The 19821-nt window shown below is 39.3% G+C and overlaps 6 protein-coding genes across 6 annotated transcripts; 3 read left to right on the top strand and 3 right to left on the bottom strand.

Moving 5' to 3' along the window:
• Positions 1–482: 482 nt before the first annotated feature.
• Positions 483–1632, bottom strand: GCK72_003547 (uncharacterized protein; the record flags this gene model as incomplete). The annotated part of the gene is made up of 3 exons (XM_003107424.2): positions 483–889; positions 1136–1500; positions 1565–1632. 3 exons carry the CDS (start codon positions 1630–1632, stop codon positions 483–485), a joined length of 840 nt encoding a protein of 279 aa, XP_003107472.2.
• Positions 1633–3701: 2069 nt separating this feature from the next.
• GCK72_003546 (uncharacterized protein) lies at positions 3702–5336 on the top strand (the record flags this gene model as incomplete). The annotated part of the gene is made up of 3 exons (XM_003107375.2): positions 3702–3885; positions 4338–4458; positions 4613–5336. The coding sequence occupies 3 exons, from the start codon at positions 3702–3704 to the stop codon at positions 5334–5336; spliced, it is 1029 nt and encodes a 342-aa protein (XP_003107423.1).
• Positions 5337–5983: 647 nt separating this feature from the next.
• Positions 5984–7355, top strand: GCK72_003545 (uncharacterized protein; the record flags this gene model as incomplete). The annotated part of the gene is made up of 3 exons (XM_053724118.1): positions 5984–6063; positions 6112–6382; positions 6660–7355. The coding sequence occupies 3 exons, from the start codon at positions 5984–5986 to the stop codon at positions 7353–7355; spliced, it is 1047 nt and encodes a 348-aa protein (XP_053592763.1).
• A 542-nt stretch (positions 7356–7897) lies between these two features.
• On the top strand, positions 7898–13124 carry GCK72_003544 (uncharacterized protein; the record flags this gene model as incomplete). Its single annotated transcript, XM_053724117.1, has 10 exons — positions 7898–7997; positions 8049–8229; positions 8278–8649; positions 8880–9415; positions 9697–9870; positions 10474–10916; positions 11238–11296; positions 11346–11714; positions 12168–12639; positions 12996–13124. 10 exons carry the CDS (start codon positions 7898–7900, stop codon positions 13122–13124), a joined length of 2835 nt encoding a protein of 944 aa, XP_053592762.1.
• Positions 13125–13430: 306 nt separating this feature from the next.
• Positions 13431–17562, bottom strand: GCK72_003543 (uncharacterized protein; the record flags this gene model as incomplete). Its single annotated transcript, XM_003107348.2, has 8 exons — positions 13431–13647; positions 13760–14134; positions 14612–14800; positions 14903–15101; positions 15145–15787; positions 16415–16720; positions 17005–17234; positions 17481–17562. The coding sequence occupies 8 exons, from the start codon at positions 17560–17562 to the stop codon at positions 13431–13433; spliced, it is 2241 nt and encodes a 746-aa protein (XP_003107396.2).
• Positions 17563–17974: 412 nt separating this feature from the next.
• Positions 17975–18907, bottom strand: GCK72_003542 (uncharacterized protein; the record flags this gene model as incomplete). Its single annotated transcript, XM_003107436.2, has 3 exons — positions 17975–18112; positions 18366–18448; positions 18499–18907. 3 exons carry the CDS (start codon positions 18905–18907, stop codon positions 17975–17977), a joined length of 630 nt encoding a protein of 209 aa, XP_003107484.2.
• Between the last annotated feature and the right edge of the window lie 914 nt (positions 18908–19821).

The following is a 19821-nucleotide window of genomic DNA, read 5'->3' as shown; positions in this document are numbered from 1 at the left end:
ATTCTATTTTTGTGACGCTTTACGTGTATTTTTCAAGCCAATTTCAAGCCAATGAATTTTGTCTCACTTTTCTGATTATTTTCATCTTTTTGAGATTAAAAAATGACTTTTGCAGCGGCTAAACGACTACAAACTACAAAAAAGTTAGCCTCAGCCAAAACACGAAATGGAAGATCATTCAAAAACAAGGAAAAGCGAAAAAAATATGAGGAAAAATAAAACAAAAATTATTTTTCAAAGTGACCACATGTCTTTCCGATCATCTTATCAATCATTAAGGTGACTAGAGTGTAGCCTGTGCGCCGAAAACCGATTTTACTGAGGCTAAACGAGATTTGTAGTTTATAGCCGGTTAGCCTCAGAAAACATCAAATTGAGGTGATTTTGTGAAATTCAGTCAGATTTTCGAGATTTTCTGAGAGAAAAACAAAGAAATACTATTTTTACAGCATAAAACAAGAATAAACATCAGAGAAAATAAATTAAATAGATCTAAAAATCTTGGCATGATGTTCGAAATGATCTTCCATAAACGTGGCAATGAAATAGTAAGAATGATCGAATTCCGGTTGCATTCTAACCACGACTCCAGCGTGATTCGTATCCTTCAGGGTTTCGGGTTTCAATTGCTCCAAGAAGTTATCAGCAGTTCCCTGATCGATAAGAATAATACGACATTGTCCCGTGTACGCCTTCAGAACTTCCGACGCATCGTATTCTTTCCACGTGGATTGATCGTCTCCAAGGTATCCGGCGAGAGCTTTTTGACCCCATGGAACGGTGATTGGGTTGCAAATCGGAGCGAATGCGGAAATCGATTTGAATTTTGAAGGGTTGCGGAGGCCGATGGTGATAGCTCCGTGACCGCCCATCGAGTGGCCGAAGATTCCTGGAAATGGGAAAATAATGAGATAATTTTGGAGTTTTTGAACACCAAAAAACTTCAAAAAACTTCAAAAAACACGGACGGTCTCTAAAACTCGAAAAAAAACACGGGCGGTCTCTAAAACTCGAAAAAAAAACACGGACGGTCTCTAAAACTCGAAAAAAACACGGGCGGCCTCTAAAACTCGAAAAAAAACACGGCCGGTCTCTAAAACTCGAAAAAAAAACACGGGCGGTCTCTAAAACTCACCAACTCTAGCTGTATCGATCGGAGCGAGTTTCGGCACGACGTCCTCCAACAATTCCTCGACAATATAATCATACATTCTATAGTTTTTCGCCCATTTCTCCACGGTGGCATTCACATAAAATCCCGCCCCTTTTCCGAAATCCCAACTGTCCGAGTCGCCTTCGACATCGACGCCACGTGGCGATGTATCTGGGTGAACGACGATGAAACGGTGCTTCGAGGCGTATTGCTGGAATCCGGATTTCTCCATGAAATTCGCGTGGGTACAGGTGAGTCCGGAGAGGTAGAAGAGGGTGCGAAGCTTCTCATCGGCTTCGTGATCCGGGATATAGACACCAAATGTCATGTCGCAGTTGGTGGTGGTGCTGGAAAAAAGGTTTTGAGAGAGAAATTAATTGTTTTTTTTTTGAAAAAAAATTCAAAGGGTACCTGGCATGTTTATAGACGAATTGACGTCCCTTAAAGCTTCGATTGCTTGAGACCAACGTGGCAGCCATTTTGCGAAGAATTTCTGAAAGAAATTAATCGATTTTTGGGGTTTGACCAGCGGAAACAAGGGAAATTGATAAGAAAAATTGATAAGGGAATTCTCTGCAGACTTTATAGGTTTAACTATACTGAATTTGATATTAAAAAGTTTCCCGAATTACAGAAAATATTTTAGCTTCAAAAATTGTTGAAATCGGTTCAGAAATTAAGCAGTTTCAGACGTTAAAAGTGCTATTTCAAAAAAAAATCGCTTAAAGAGACCCCACAAATTCCGAGGAAAAAAGACTCCTGGGAAACGAACTCCTGGGAAAAAGGCGGGACCAAGCGCGCTGATTGGCTGCAAAATGCTAATTAGCAAGATTGCGCAACTGATTAGCCAATCAGCGCGCTTGGCCCCGCCTTTTTCCCAGGAGTTCGTTTCCCAGGAGTTTTTTTTCCTCGGAATTTGTGGGGTCTTCGCTTAAAAATTGAATATGGCAAATGCGCTCCATTGTGCCACGCGTTAGAGAGTGGAGAGTGCAGAGAAATTTCAGTGATTAATGATAATTTTCAGTTTTTAAGCCTCTTTCTGTTGTTTTTCATTGATTTTTGCCCATTTTTTCTTGATTTTTTGTATTTATCGAATTGTTGAAATCAAATCGTTCTAAAAAACTTGTATTTCATTCAAAAAATCCCAAAAAGTAAATAAATTAGCATAAAGAGAATTTCTATTGAGGCTAAGAGACTACAAACTACACAAGTAAGTTACCCTCAGTTAACTCTATTAACACGTGTTAGAGAGTGGAGAGCGCAAAGATTTATTAGTGATTACCAATTAATTTTCAGATAAATTTACAAGTTTTCAATAAAATAAAACTAATTTCTTTAAAAACAGAAAAAAAAATCTAAAAACGAGCAAAAAATCTCAAATTTCCAGAGGCTCTTCTCTAGAAGGAGTCCTCCTTCATTCATTTCAGCTCCTCCAATTTCCCACCAAAAGCTGGCGCTTCCGCGCCCTAAGGAACTTTGGGTCAACAAAGAAGACGAGAGACGCCACCAAACAGAATCAATAGACTTCTTCTTCCACTCTCTTCACTTCGTATCTCTCTGGCCGTCTGACCGATGAAATTCTCTCTGCGTCTCACCTCGCTTCCGCCCATTTTCTATGTGCTTTTCGAAAAATCGACCGACCGATCATATGTTCTCTCCATCTCTCTCTCCGCCAACCCGCAACCTTTTACTTTCATTCTTTCGAGATAGCAGAAACTGTACAATTTCATCTCGTCATTTTTTCATCAAATCTTGTGATTTTCTATGTATTTTCTACGTAACGACCATCTAGAATCTTCCCAAAGTTACTCAAATTTCATTGAAAAGTCAAGAAAAAGTATAAACAGGTGCCAGTTTTCAGGTTTCTGGCGTGCTTTTGAGTTCTTTATTGCACTAAAATAGGATCAAATGGATCAAAATAAGTTGTCTAGAAACTTGAGAAGATGAGATATTTGAGAAGAAGAGGAACTTCTCGAAAAGAGCAATTATTAGACTGTCTGGTGTGCCTTTGACGCGTTTTAAAGCTTGATGTTGTGTTGTAGACGGATAACGGTATAGTGATATTGAAATGTTCAAAACTCTCGAATTTTGAATTGAAATTGGTCTCATTGACACTCGAAACGCGAAAATCCTATGAAAATTGAGAAAGTTCCGTTTCTCACTGATGCTAATTATTTTTTGTAGTTTGTAGTGAGTTAGCCTCAGTATGCTTTGCTGAGGCTAACTGGCTATAAACTACAACATTGAGTTAGCCTCAGTAAAATCGTTTTGGCTTAAAATTATGATTTTTCTTCAAAAATGATAAGTTTTTGTAGAAATTCCGAATTTTTAATATCAGAATTATTATTTTTTCAATTTTGTAGTTTAAAAGCTTCAAGATACAGCTTTAAAAGTCCCAAACCTTGTGTACTTTAGCCCCTTCTTGCATCCTCTTCTGGCTACGAGGCACTAAAAAATCCAATTTAAATTCCACTTGCTCCCTTCCTTTTTATCCGTTATTTTCACTGAAAACTTTTTTTTCCACTGAAATTTCCTTATTTTCAGAACCATGGCGTCAATAGAAATGCACTCGTTCACACGCGATATGCAGCCGCTAATGGAGGAAGCGGCTAATAATTTCACTGAGGAAAAAGTGAATACCGCATTCGGACAGGTGAAAGTATCGATTTATGGAGATCGGAAAGATCCGAAGAAGGTTCCGATGATCACTTTCCATGATTTGGGTCTTGATTGTGAGTTAAAACTGAAAAAAAAGGTTTTTTCTTCAAAAATTGCCGAAATCCGTTGAAAAATGAGCAGTATCAAACTTTACTGAGGCTAACTCACTTGTTTAGTTTGTAGTCAGTAAGCCTCAACGAAACTTGAAAATGGCGGAATTTTACAGAGTTTTATCACATTTCGACGGTTTTCAGAATGAAAAACAGCGAATATTCTCATTTTATGCCAAAAATTGCTCGAAAACACCAAAAGTAACCAATTTATCAGATTATCCTTGTTTTACTGAGGCTAACTCACTTGTGTAGTTTGTGGTCAGTTCGCCTCAGCAAATTCTCAAATTTAAGTTTTTTTTTCACTATCTTTCTTCAAAATAACGGAAAATTGGCACGAAAATGTCAATTTTCGCGCTAAAATAAGATATTTTATTCAAAAATTACATGAAAATTAAACTTTTCCCCATTTCCAGCTGAAAGCAACTTCCAAAACTTCTTCCAATTCGTATCGATCGCCGAGTTCGCCGACAAATTCTGCATCTACAATGTCAACGCACCTGGACAGGAGATGGATGCTCAACCACTTCCAGAGAAGTAAGTCATGTTTAAAAAATGAAAAAAAACGCGTTAAAGGTACGCCAGACATTCTATATTCAGAGTTCTGAAGCTGTCTGGTTTGCCTTTCGCTTTTTTTCCATTCAAAACTGAAAAATTGCTTCCAAATCCCCTATTACTCAATTTTTTTCAGCTACCAATACCCAACGATGGACGGCGTGGCGAAGACAATCGAAAACGTGGCAGATCACTTCAAACTGAATCAATTCATCGGATTCGGTGTCGGCGTTGGAGCGAACGTCCTTCTGAGATATGCGGCACAGAATCAGAATCGTGTGATCGCTTTGATTCTTGTGAATTGTTGTTCTGGCAAGTCAGGATGGGTCGAGTGGGGATACGAGAAATGGAATGCGTCGTATCTTCGTAAAGTTGGAATGACAAAGTTCACGGTGGACTACTTGATGTGGCATCACTTTGGAAGAAATTATGACAGATGCAGTCCGGATATCGTTCGCCAATATCGTGTCTTTTTCCAACATTTGCCGAATCCGAATAGTCTTGCGGCGTTCATTGAATCATATATCCAACGACAACCCCTCCCGATTTCTCGTGACGGAACCACCGGTGTCCAGTTGAAAGTTCCCGTTTTACAACTCGTCGGAGCGGGAAGTGCTCATATTGAGGACACTGTCGAGGTTAATACAAAGTTGGACCCCGCCAACGCTGACTGGATAAAAATCTCGGATTCGTGTGGCTTGGTATTGGATGACCGTCCGGATGCTGTCACGGAGAGCATGATGTTGTTCTTGCAAGGTCTCGGATACTTCCCGACACTGAATGTGATGAAAATGACGAAGAAAATGCAGGAGAATGGTGGAGGATTTGCGGCGACGACGAGCAGTGCTAATGAGTGTTAATGCTTCCTTTTTTGCTCTTAGAAATCTGATTTTTTCCTCCGTTTCTTCACTTTTCTCTCTCTCTTCTCCTACTCGATCCGAAAAATTCTAACATTGATTTCATTTTCTTTGTGTGATTCCAATTCCACTCCCTTCTGCTTTAGAGCTTTAGAGCCATTTTTCCTTCTCATGTATTTTTCTACGCATCTGACATTTCTTTTCTGAAATTCTTTTTCTGCATCTTTGTAACAGAAACTTCTTTGCCTTTTACGACGCCTTTGTATATTTAATAAAGCATTTTTCGTTGAAATTTGTGCGGAAAATTTGAAAATTCGAAAATAAGTTGAATTTGATTTTACTGAGGCTAACTTAGCTTCGTAGTTTATGGTCTTAGCCTCCACAAACCGCAGTGGATTTTGCTGAGGCTAAATGACTACAAACTACGAAATTCAGTTAGCCTCAGCAAAATTCACTGCAGTTTGTTGATGCATAATGTTAGCCTCAGTGAAGTCGGAGAATAGGAGTTTTATGAAAATTTTGCGTTTTTTTACTCCTAAAACTGTAGTTTGTAGTCTTTTAGCCTCAACAAATGCGCTCCATTGTTCTACCCCTCACATAGTCCAAACAGTACTGTGCATTCTCCATAATATCGATCTGAACGTGCAAAAATGACGGGAGTTTTCCGTCTTCTGAGACTTCCTTGGATAGTAAGAAACATTATTTTCAAACAGTTTGAGTTTTATGATTTGTAAGTTTTTATTCTCTAGGATTTTCAGATTTTTCTCAATTTTTCCAGATTCAACATCTCTTTGTGCTCGAAAAGATGTAAAACGTATGTAGCCTCTTTAAAACTTTTGAAATCTCTGAAAATGAGAATTAGAAGGATTGACTTATGGGGAATCGATTTGATCGATAAGCCATTTAATGACATTTGGAGAATGGATTTCGAGAAAAGAGTCAAATCAAAGACGAGAAATGAGTATGGACACAGGACGGTTGACGGGTTGAATATGAGAATTCGACAGGATGGAAAGAACTTTTTGATTGTGGAATATGGCAGGAAAATGGTTTGTTTCTGGAGAAAAACGACGGAAATCTGTCGAAAATTGATGAAATTTGGGTTTACTGAGGCTAACTCGATTTTGTAGTTTGTAGTCAGTTATTTAGCCTCAGCAAAAGTTAGCCTCAACAAACTTTCAGAGGCTACAGACTACGAAACTTGTTTAGCCTCAGTAAAACTTTATGCACCGGCTTTTTTGCCTTTTTTCTTATAAAATGTATTCGCTTCACTTGAAAAACTCGGATTTTACTGATAAAATTAGATTTTCAATGACTTTTTTTCAGAAACCACCAAAACTACTAGCAAAAACAATTCTGGACTTTTTCATCGCTCAATTCTCGTTTCCGATCCACGACGTCTTTTTCCGTCTGGATGATTTCTCCGAATTGGATTATCAAATGTATAGAAGTATAAAAGAAGTCGAAAGTTTAACAATTTACTCGGATAAATGTGTGGTAGATGAGAATTTATTGAGAGATTTCCTGGAAAATGTAAAAATCAAGGATGAATTCAAAATAAATCTTCGGCACCCAGGAAGTCAAAATTTTCAATGCGAACTGAAATTGGAATGTGATAAATTTGAAATCTGGTCGAACGCAAGATGGATGACCGCAGACAGTTTTCTCGGAGCGAATTGCGCTAAAATTAATCTAAGGAATGTACAATTTACTCCTAATGTCTATGAAGATTTCGTAGCTCGATGGTATTATTCTGATAATACAAAACTGGAAATGGTGCATGTTTGGTATAAAGAACGATGGGAAACTTCAGACTTTAGTCGATTCTCTCCGAAACCATGGGATCCGAAGCAGAGAGATCAAATTCATAGAGAGAAAAATGGGTCTCAGATGGACTTTGCGGATGGATTGGATATTTTGAGAGCGGATGGAATGTTGGCCACTATTATGGATTCACCAAGAGATTTCCATTTTCAAGTATGGAAACAACGATTCACTGTTTGGAATGAGAGGGAAGATTGAGATGAATAAACCATTTTTTAATCATGAACTTCTATTAAAAACATTTAAAACTGAAAATATTTCCGAAAATCCGTCGAAAATTGACAAAACTGTTAATTCTCAACATTCACTGAGGCTAACATGTTTTGTAGTTTGTAGTCGCTCAGCCTCAACAAACTTCACTGAGGCTAACTGACTACAAACTACGAAGCTAAGTTAGCCTCAGTAAAACCTAACTTGTTTTAACTTTTCTCATTCTTTACCTGGTTTTTACTTGATTTTTAATAAATCTATAATTTTCTACATTATTTGAACGTTTTGAATCGGAAATGACGGAAGAAATTAGCATGAATAATGTTGAAAACAAAAATTACAACAAATTTGTTGAACAAAAAACTTATTTTTAAACAACGCGCGCTCTCCCCCTCTCGTGGCCGTCTTCGCGTTTGCTAGACCACGAGGCCGTGTACTCCTCGCAGGAAACCCGCCACTTTTCGTATTTAATTTCAGAACACAAAAACAACACGATAAACATAATTTCAGAGAAAAAATTGACGAAATAAATGGATAATCCCGACTCGACCGGCGAACCATCATGGTTGGAGCTCTTCATCGACCCTGCCGGCATTTCAGCAGCACTTCTGGATCCGGAAAAGAAAAAACGTATTTTAAAAATAGAATTCGCAAATTGTTCAGTATTTAAAAAGTTTTCAGACCTTCCACGACTACTTATTCAATTCACAGACAAGGCATTTTTCGCCGAAAGAGAGAAAGATAAAGGAAAACTAGCAATCGAGGAATTAATGCTTTTCGAGAGGAAATCAGCGAGTATGAGGCTCTGTGCGATGGCCACGTTCGCCGCGTTGAACTATGATATCGATTATATTCTTGACAAGTTAGTAGCAGCTTAGAAAATGTGTAGTTTGTAGTCTATGATTTTCAGCATCACCCGGAACGAGCTGCAAACATTACGAGTGCTCGCCGACAGTTTCTATCGGATTTACACTGATAAAAACCTTGATGCATCATTCGGAAACTGGCTTTTCTATCGTCTCGTTCTATCGATTGATCGACGAAACCGTCTGACACCCCCACAGCCACGTGCCACTATAGCAAGTACACTGAGTAATGGACAGTTGATGCCGACTGATCCAGCACTGTTGAGACACGAAAAAACACAACGGACTGTACAAGAATTGAGGGAACATGTGCTGAAAGCGAGAGCGTTTGTAACAGAAATGTCGGAAGCGGCGAAGGATTTGATTGCTCCCGGTCCTCAGTGCTTTTTGAAGCCTTTTGTGGAGTTGGCGCCGAAGTAAGCGGGGGTTTGAATGAGAAAAACGAAAAAAAAATAGAGTGAAAAACGGGGAAAAACGGTGGAAAACAACATTTTCAAGTTTTGCTGAGGCTAACCCGTCTTTGTAGTTTATAGTCATTTAGCCTCAGTAAATTCCCAAGTTTTACTGAGGCTAACTGACTACAAACTACAAAATCGAGTTAGCCTCAGCAAAATCGAAAAATTCTCCAATTTTTCCACTTTTTCAGAGCAATGACAGCAGCATTTATTGGCGATCGCGATGTGCTCATCGAGAGCCCATCTGTCGATTTTGAAGCGGAAAAAATCCTGATTCCAGCTGCTGACGTGGCGAATAAATGTCTCAGTGAACTCGTCACGTTTCTTTTCACTTCTGGAGAACTTCCTGAAGCGAGAAAACATCTCCATCGAATCGTCCGACCGAAATGCCCATATCCAATGGTGGCGATTGATGAAGAAGTGTTTAGATCCTATTGTCAGATACTCAATGTTCAGGGAACCCCTTACTCAGTTACTCCCAACACAATTCGTCCATTTGTGTACGATTTGAACACGTTGAACGATGAAAGTATGCGAAAAAGTGAGCTATATCGATACCGAGGGGCTCAAGAGACGACTGGACAGCTGCAAAGTGTATATCGGGCTGAGAATGCGGCGTTGTCTGTGGTGGATGGACATACGGAGTGTATTCGGGATGCGGTGAAGACGACGGCTGAATTGGAGCGATTTGCGAAGATATTGAAGAAGAGAATGGATTTGTTGACAGGTTGGAACTCGAAAAATTGCTGAAAATCTAGAAAATCTGGAGAAAAATGAAGTTGTTTGAAGCATTTTGAGTTTTACCGAGGCTAAGCGAGTTTTGTAGTTTGTAGTCAGTTAGCCTCAGGGAAGTTTGCTGAGGCTAACTGACTATAAACTACAAAGCGGAGTTAGCCTCAGCGAAAATCAGTTTTCTAACTTCTTGCAATCCATAAGACATCCGGACAAACAATCAGACAATTCAAAACACAAAATTCCCCAAAACTTTGCAATTTTTATTTTTTTCAGATAAACGACGCCGCCAAATAATCCGTGCCCATCTTCAATATTTATGCGGCTCAATTCCAGATTTACGTGATATTCTGAAGACGAATGGGGTTGATGTCTCGGAACTGCGTACACTTGCAGTACCGTCAGAGCATCGGCCTCTCGAAAGACCGCCAAGATTAGAGCAGTTGGCGAGTGAGTAGAGTTGGAAGTTGGCATAAAAGCCCGATTTCCGCTCGAAATTGTTGTTGTTTTTGGTTCAAAAATGATGAAAATGACCAAAAGGTTGGCCGAAGACTAGTCTGAATTGTGTTGGTATGACGATCGCACTTAGCTTGTATAGGTGATTGCTGGCCGAGGCCGTTTCCAAACCCACTCGGGGGAAACACCTTCTTCTACAGCCTCTCTTCTATAAGGACACTAGAAGATCTCCTAGATCTCACGAAAGGGCCTTCTCTCAGACCTTCCCGGGAGTTTTGTAGGCCATAAATAGGCCTTTGAGTTTCTCCCAACCGTCTTCTTCCGGCCAACCTGGATTTGAGTTGCGCACCGGCGGTTATAAAGGGGCGTGTGTGGAAGCAGCCGACATCTCACGGGTTCCGCCGCTCACCGCGTTTTGTGTGGAGGCGGCGGCGAGAGAGTGTGAGGAGTGGGGAGACGCAGCGTAGGGAGGTGGAAAGGAGAGCGAGCGAAGCAGAATCGAGGAAATTAGACCGAAAATAAAGGTTTTTTCGAATGAAAAGTTGTAGAATGTGGAGAATTTCAAGCTCTTTATCAAAAACCACTGCTATTTTTCAGATCTTCTCCGCGGTAGCGATCCATTCTGGTCTCTGATGACAATATTCGATGTGAATGCTCTGAAACAAGCTCTAATAGAACTTGGTCCGTTCTGGTTCCCCACCAAAATGCACATCTCAGAGTTTCTAATCGAAAGTTTGGAAAAACGAGTTAACACTCCGGCATATACCCTCCAACGTCTTCTTCTCGCCAAGTTGTATCAACTGTCGCGAATGCATAATTTCCAGGGATTCGTTGAGAATTTGTCAGCGTATTCTGTTGAATTGGGACAAGATATGAATATCGATTTGACTTTTGAATCAATTCACGTGAAGGCGATGATCGGGAATGAACGTATGCCATGGGAAATCGAGTATTTTGAGGCGACCACTCAGGAGACTTCGCTCATTTTTAATCCTGAACATATTAGAACGACAGACGGAAGTGCTAGAATGATTAATCAGGTAGGCAGTTAAAATTGGCATGTTTAACGCGAAAATTCTATGAAAATTGAGAAAATTTCGTTTTTTTTCACTGAGGCTAACTCATTTTTGTAGTTTGTAGTGAGTTAGCCTCAGTGAATTTTGTTGAGGCTAATTGGTATAAACTACAACATCGAGTTAGCCCCAGTAAAACTTTAAAGTGCCGTTTTTGCGGTTTTTAGTGTTTTTTCTGAATTTCTTCTGAATTTTTCCAGAATTTTACCCGGAAAATCACTAAAAATCGGGAACTAGCTTATTTTTGCTGAGGCTAACTCAATTCTCACTGTCAAATCTTTATTTCAGTGTCTCTCGTTAATGCTGAATCTAGGCGATCATCAAGTCGTGTTCGAGAAGGGAGGACAGTAAGTTTTTCACATATTTTCTCCAAAATGATAATTTTTTAATACCCAGAATACCCATCGAAATCTTCAAATGTGTCCCAATCGCCCGAATGTTCGGCGCATTTGTCAAGTCATACGACGAGTTGGTCACTCAGAAAAAGTGTGCCGACGGTTTCTGGCGTACGATGACACCGAAATTCGTGGATTCTCAACCGACACGTGGATTGAGACGTGGCCACGATGCGGAGATGAGAATTCAGGCGGCACGAAAGGAATTAGTCCTCTTGTTTCATATGTTTTCATTGTTGAGAGAAAAACGACTCGTTGATTTTATTATTGCCTACGCTGTGTGTTTGCATAATAAGTTGATGTTGGCACAGAAGAGTTCGCATTTGAAAATACATGCGAGGCTGTTAAGCATTTATTCGCCTGATACCAAGTGAGTTCTCATCTGAAAAAGGTTGAAAAACTACAACGTTACAGCCAAAAATCATAAAAATCCTTCGAAAACTGGCGAAGTTACGATTTTATTGAGGCTAACTAGTTCGTGTAGTTTGTAGTTAGTTAGCCTTAGCAAATTATTACTTTTTTAAACTTTACTGTGGCTAACTGATTACAAACTACAAAGTTGAATTAGCCTCAGTAATGTTTGCTGAGGCTAACTGACTACAAACTACAAAGTGAATTAGCCTCAGTAAAGTTTGCTGAGGCTAACTAACTACAAACTACAAAGTTCAGTTAGCATCAGTAATATTCGTATTTTCGTCATTTTTCAACTGATTTTCATTATCTTCAAATCGATTTTTGTTAAATTTGGTAGTTTTTGGTAGTTTATACACAATAATCTCAGAATTCTTCCTTATTTTTTCTTTTTTTGAACAACATTTTTCAGCTCAAAACTGGACATTACAAATCTCGACGACGTTCGTCAACTCCTCCAACTGATGATCGAAAGAGCGTATTCCATATCCAACACGGATCCGGACACAATACGAACATACGCTGATTTTCTATACGTCGAGAAGGATTATCAAGGCGCCGCGCAGAAATATCTGGAATATTTCGCAGCGAACGATCCGACGTTTCGTCTTTCCACGTCTTCCGATGTATTCGATGACACAATTATCAACAGATTACGTATTTGTACCGCCCATTCCGGCTTCTTGACAATGTCTCTGTTGACGTGTCAATGGCTACAAATGGGAAGAAAAAATGCGTATCAGAAGGCGATTCAATTGTTGAAAAATAACGAAACGAGAGATGTCGGAGCGAATTGTGCGGAGTTTGTGACGGATGTCACTGCTGTCGAATTGTTGAGTCAACATTATCAACAGAATCGAATGACAAAGAGTTTGAACACATTGGTAAGAAAATTGCTCTGGAAAACTTTGAAAAAAATGCGTTGAAATTGAGGAAAAATGTCGAATTTTTCAATTGTGCTGAGGCTAACTGATTTTTGTAGTTTGTAGTCGTTAGCTTCAGTAAAGCTGTGCTGAGGCTAACGCTACAAACTACAAATTGAAGTTAGCCTCAGTAAAACTTGAAATGCTACCAATTTTCACGTTTTTTAACGGTTTTCAATGAATTTTTGTAAGAAAATTGCTCTGGAAAGCTGATTTTCTTCGATTTTCAGTCTAAAATCCGTTTAAAATTGCAGGAAAAACCTCGAATTTTCGTAGTTTGTAGTCGTTAGCCTCAGCAAACTTTTCATTTTTTTCAGTACGCCGGAGCGAGTTCCCTCTCCGCCAATCAGAATGTGCCTGGAGTGTTAACGAAGGAAGAACAAAAACGAAGGACGTGCAAACTGCTCACTTCACTCTCATCCATTTATTTCGGTCTCCATGTTTAATTTATGTTTCGATTTTTAATTTTATCATTTCGTTTTTTTGGCAATTGTTTGCGGGTTATTCGAATTGTTTAAATCGGATTTGAGAAGAAAATTACTTTTTTTTCTTTTCTTTTTGTCGAGTTTTTGTTTAATCTTGGTGTTCCAACCATATATTTTGAAATTTTTCATCAATTTTCAGATTTAGCGTAAGGAAAGCACAGTAAAATGCGTTAAATTGAACAAAAAGTTTAGGTACTTAATAGAGATCAGAATAAATTAAGATCATGAAGAATAGAATTTAACAAAATACAAGGATTATAACACCATTTAATTATCAATTTTTGCTTTCTTCGCTTCTGGAATTTCTCCATTGACGACGCCTCCATTTGCTTGTTGTCCATCTGCTAGCATTCCTTCTGGAAGTGGTCCATCATGATCGATATGCATGTCTCCTCCTTCCTCGTCTTCTCCTTTCACATTCTTCGTTCCACTCATATCGACGAATCCAAATCCGACGTAATCATTGGCGATGTCGGCGGCGGCTCTGAAATAAGGAACGATTTTTCTTCTAAAATTGAGAAAAAATGTTGGAAAATGAAAATTTTTTTGATTTTTGGTCCATTTCTCTCGCGATTTTTAGCTATTTTTAGCCTCACCTCGCTCCGGACATCCAAGCGCCTTGAATAGTGGCCGCATAGCTGGAAGAAGTGTGTTCACCAGCGAAATACACTCGATTCTTTCCATCGGACGTCTTCAACGGCTTCATCAACTCGTCGAAATCCGACTTCTCCGTTCGCAAACTCATGAAACTTCCCGATCCGAAAGCGAATTCATCTTCATGCCAACGAGTGATATGAGCACTTAGTGGTGTACGTGGACAATTATTTCCGAATACTTTGTGAAGAGTTTGAAGTGCTCTCTGGATGATGACGTCATCTGGAGAATCTTTACACGAATCGCCGACCATGTACGTTGTGAGCACTTTTGAGCCGGGAGTCGATGACCAAATGCTCAACGAGCCACGTGTTCTTCTGGAAAATTAGGAGAATTATATTGAAAATATTCGAAAAAAAGGCATTCGATTTTACCTAAAAAATACTGAAAAACCATGAAAATTTATCAGAAATTCAAGGTTTTCGATATTTGTAGTTTGTAGTCTTAGCCTCAGCCCTTTTCACTGAGGCTAACTCAGATTAGTAGTTTGTAGTCATTAGCCTCAGCACTTTTTACTGAGGCTAACTCATTTTTGTAGTTTATAGTCAGTTAGCCTCAGCAAACTCCACTGAGGCTAACTCAGATTAGTAGTTTGTAGTCTTAGCCTCAGCAAACTTTACTGAGGCTAACTCAGTTTTGTAGTTTGTAGTCAGTTAGCCTCAGCAAACCTTCCAACTTTGTTGTTTTCGATTGAATTTTTGGGGTTTTGAGCTTGAAAATGACGAAAAGCAAGCGTTTTTCGAATTTTTTCAGAAAATCAATCACTATTCTTGTATTTCTCCATTTTAACTCACATATTCGGTGACACGGTCACAAATTGAGTCGACTGATTGTTGGCACGACTTCCAGTTGCCCAGAACGCCTTGTCAAACTCCAGGATACATTTATTGATGAGTCCAGAGCCCATATTTCTAATGGATTTTGCTTTTTCGGCGGGGACTGGTGGAGTGAATGTCGGAGCACGTGCGTCACCGGAGATAGATCTGGAAAATTGAGATTAGAACCAGAAGAATGAAAATGCGCTCTACTGATAATCTAGGTTCAAAATCACTAAATTATCGCTAGAGCGCATTTTCCACACTAACTTCTTGAGTACACCAATTGGAAGTGTCGAGATAACAATAGCGGCAGTCAACTCCTCGATTTCTCCGTCTTTCTTTTGTACCTTCACTTTCACATCGTCAACTCCACTATAATCGATATCGACTACTTTGTGATTCAGATGGATATCAAGATTACGTCGTTGGGTAATACGGAGAAGAAGTTCTGCGACTCCTTCGGTTACTGTAACAGAAAAAATAGAAGATTATCATTAGAGCGTACTTACATCTCGCCGCAACGCCGTGCTCTTTATTCACAGCACTATCACACGAGAATTGCACTTTTTCCAGCTGAGCTCCAATCAAGTATTCCTCGAATCCCAACATAAAATTATAAGTGTTAAAATCAGATCCGGGATGCATAAACTGCTTGGCCTGCGGGTGCTCGTTGAGCAATTTCCAATGATTATCCGCCGCTTCGAACGCATTCGAAACCTCATCAAACTTCTGAATCGACGTGGCAACATCTCGTTTCAATGATCTCCGCATGATTGGATCATTATCCAAAAGTCCCTGCTCTTCCAACTTTTTCAGTCTGTTCTCAGCCATCAATGCGGTATTTCGGAGATTTTTCATCTGATTATAATGTTTTTCACGGGCACGGGCGACCTCTTCAAGTGATTTACAATGATTGAAATACTTGATTAGTGTACTCCTCTCGGATAAGTTCATCAGATTCTCGTAGGCTCTCTGTCGAGATACGAATAGACCGTTTTCATCACGATGCTCTCGTTGATGAGCCTCCCAATTGAGTGCTCCTTTCGCTGACTCGTAGTGAGTGAGGAAAATATGAATTTTGTCATCATTCAGTGGTTTTCCGTCGACGTATATAGTGGTGTAGTCGTAGACGCCGTGCTCTTCGAGGCTTACCTGGAAAAAATGGAAGAATTAGATCTAGTAAAACTTTAGCGAGGCCTAACCATGAAAAAGCTCCCAACAAACGAGAGAAATGAAAAATTTTGAAATTTTGTTGAGGCTAACTTTTTTGTAGTTTGTAGTCAGTTAACCTCAGTAAGTGTCGAGATTAGCAGGATTTGTAGAATTTTAGAAATATTCGACTGGAAATATTTTGAAATAGACTAATGCTAAACTGAAAATAATAAAAGGCTGCCAAAAAACGACAAAAATTAACATTTTGCTGAGGCTAACTTTTTTGTAGTGTGTAGTCTTAGCCTCAGTAAAGTTTGCTGAGGCTAACCCATTTTTGTAGTTTGTAGTCAGTTAGCCTCAGCAAAACAGAAAAGCAACAGTTTTCCGCCGTTTTTTGTTTTTTTTTGTCGAGATTTGTAGAATGTGGAGGATTTTCGACTGTAAATTATTCAAAATAGACTAAAAATCATAAAAAAGCTGTCTAAAAACGACAAAAACGAAAATTTTTGAAATTTTGCTGAGGCTAACTATTTTGTAGTTTGTAGTTTTAGCCTCAACAAAACTTGAAAAAAGCTCAATTTCACTCAATTTTTCATGATTTTTCCGTTAAAAAGACACTCTGCCTACCTGATGAAGCAACGTAGTCATAGGCGAATCCTCTAACTTCCTCAGCGTATCTCCTCCAGTTTCCATCACCTGTCCACTCTTCGTCTTGAAACTATGAACTCGTCCACCAATTCGACCCCGTCCCTCCAAAATTGTCACATCGAAACCCGTTGAAATCAGTTGAATGGCCGCCGAGATTCCCGCTGCACCGGCACCGATAATGATAACTTTTCGACGATCTCTAACCAAGAATCGAGTGATTCGAGTGGATCTGACGTAACGACCGAAGTTGATGAGTCCGTGACGAGTCAGAAAGTGCACAACGTTCTGAAAAACGATAAATTTAGCACTGTAGAACTCCAAAAACTTGAAAAATGCGAATATTGCACAGTTTTGAGTTTCGCTGAGGCTAACTCGGTTTTGTAGTTTGTAGTCAGTTAGCCTCAGTGAACTTCACTGAGGCTAACTGACTACAAAAGCTACAAAATTGCTTAGCCTCAGTAAAACTCAAAATACTTCAAATAACTTCATTTTTCTCCCGATTTTCAAGATTTTCAGCGCTTTTTTTGTCATTGCATCCAAATCTATAATGACTCAATAGAAAAACCAACCTGAATCAGATCCAAATCCGAATTAAACGGCGGGAATATATTATTCCGAACATCCGACGCCGTACATTCTTTTTGTGGATTATATTGCCACGTGGCGAGTGTCGAATTACGAATTAAAAGAAACACTTCGACAGCTGTCTTGTGTTCCCATAACTCTGGAAAGAAAGCAAGTTCATGCTCAGTTGGACGGTCGAATGGGAGACGAGCTTGACGGGCGGCGGCGGCGAGGGCTGAAAAATATATTTTATTCAAAAAACGCCGTAAAAAATCATTGAAAAACGTTGAAAAATGTTGAAATTCGAGTTTTACTGAGGCCAACTTTATTTGTAGTTTGTAGTTAGTTAGCCTCAGCACAGTTTTACTGAGGCTAACTGACTACAAACTACAAAGCTGAGTTAGCCTCAGCAAATTCAATTTTCATCGTATTTTGATAACTTCGGTGTTAAATTTTTGCGCATTTTCATGTTTTTACCTACCATTGTCATCAATAGACGGTCCGAAATCTTCTCCACGCAGCTCATCATCCACATAATCGGAACTTGTGGCTTCCGATGACATTCTGGAAAGAAAGAAGGAATTTTTCGAAATAGTCCGCCAAAATTAAATAAAAATCAGGGAAAATGTTAAAGTAAGCAGTAGTTTTAAACGACGAAATGGCTATCGTACGCGTTTTGATCCGATCGATCCAACACATAGAACTTTTTATTCTGCCAAAAACTTTTCTGGAATATGGGCGGTGAAAGAATGGGGAAACACAACGAAAATTTGAAAAACAAGAAAACAGGGGAAGAAAAACAAGGGTATAGCGAAAAGCCGAAATTTTTGTGATTTTAACTGGGAAAAGAATCATAATTCACCGTATTTCAGACAGAAATGTTGTGTTTTTGTGGGAGGAAAATGGAAAAGAAAAACGAACAAAATTGATGTATAGAATTTTGATGGAATAGAAATATGGAAAACGAGGAAAAAATCAATAATCATCGTAGTCGTCGAAGTCATCTGCACCGTAGTCATCGTACATGTTGTCGTTTCCTTTAGTAACCTTGAGCGTCGCTTTTGCCTTTTTATTGCCAGCAGCAGATGGTGCAGCGGCGGCAGGTGTCGCTTTCTGGAAGAAAATATTTATTTTCCAATTTTTTATTAAAAAATCAATAAATTCTGGCAAGAATGAGCAATTTCAGACTTTGCTGAGGCTATGATAATTGTGTAGTTTGTAATCAGTTATCCTCAATAGATTTTACTGAGGCTAAAAGACTACAAACTACAAGAACGAGTTAGCCTCAGCAAAACTCAAAACTTGCAATTTTATACGATTTTGAGTAAAACTGCTTCACATTTCACATATTTTTCATCTTGCTTACCGCTTTAATCTTTTCGGCGGTCTTCTTAGCAGTACTGATTTGTTGAAGGTAGGTGATCATCTTTTGGATATCGGCAGGTGTCACTGAAACGAGAAAATTGGAAAATTTCAATGAGTTTTATTTGAAAACTAACAATTCTCGGTGATACTTCCCAAGAGTCGTCCAATCATATCTCCATAATTGGCTGCTTTATTCCGGGAAGCCAAGAATTGTCCGACACGTTCTCCCCAATACTCAAAATCGGCTTTGGATGTGATATTCTCGTATTTCTTCGCCTCATCACCATCATCGTCACCGAACAAATCACGAGCCAACGCTAAATCGTTCTGCTTCTGAATCGCCTCTTTCTCGGCGGCCGTTAGCTCTCTTCCGAGAGATTCCATTGCGAACGCTGGCGCTTTTTTCAGAGTTGTTGGTGCGGCGGCGGCGGCGGTCTTCTTTTCAGGCACATCGACGGGTTTGACGGGTTCCGGTGCGGGTTCCACACGTTTTAATGTGGATACCTCGGGCTCGAAATCGTCGTCGTCCCAATTGTCTGCCATATTGCTTCCTAGGGGGGTTCTAGAAAGATAAAATAAGATTTTGTGGAAGAAAAGCTTTTTTAATCATGAGAAAAGGAAAAATTGCACATTATTTAAACAGGATTTCTTATAAAAAATGACGACTTTTTCGAGAAACTTATTTAAAAATAGAGTTCTAATCACTGAAAACCCTCAAAAGCTCGAAAAAACTATCCAAATTTGAGAATTTCTAGCTATAAATGACGTGGAGCTAATCTAATGTCACTCCCCATTATTTTAGCCTACACAGGGGTGCGAGGCGTAAGGTCCGCAATGAAAAGCTTTGAATTTACCGGCCGAGTCGCGATGCGTGTGCGTCACGGTTTTCATTGAAAAATACGACAAACACACGCTAAACTTGAACTTGGCACTTAGCCAAGTCCTTTTTTGGCACCGTGCCAGCCGCTGTGAGACGGAGCGCGTTTACGTGACCTTGCGTTTTGCACCCCTGTGAGCCTAATACCGACAGAAATTCATAGGAAAATTGTTAATTTTAGGTTTTGTATCTAAGAAACCGAGTTTTGGAGCCAAAATTCCCCCAAAACCAAATGAAAATATCATTAAGACAACTTTTCACAACAAGTTAATTCACCTAAAACGTTCAAAATTCCCGAAACTCGGAGGATTTTCGCAAAATAAAAAATCGATAAGACCTCACACATCATGCAAAAAAGTTCCGGTACCAATGAAACCGGTTTAAAAATCAATAATTACCACAAAGGCGCAATTAAAATAGTTCATTGACACAGCAAAAAACCGCGTCGGCAATGTGTTACGCAATGTGTGCGAACACCGCGCGCGGTGTTTGCAGACAATTGTTGACAGTAGACTAGCAGAAAAATAATTTTACACCGAAATATACGAGGAAAAGGCAATTATTTCTTTGAAAAACACGA

This window comes from Caenorhabditis remanei, chromosome I (assembly GCF_010183535.1).
Source record: "Caenorhabditis remanei strain PX506 chromosome I, whole genome shotgun sequence".
Lineage (NCBI taxonomy): Eukaryota > Metazoa > Nematoda > Chromadorea > Rhabditida > Rhabditidae > Caenorhabditis > Caenorhabditis remanei.
This window is presented reverse-complemented; position numbering and strand designations above follow the sequence as displayed.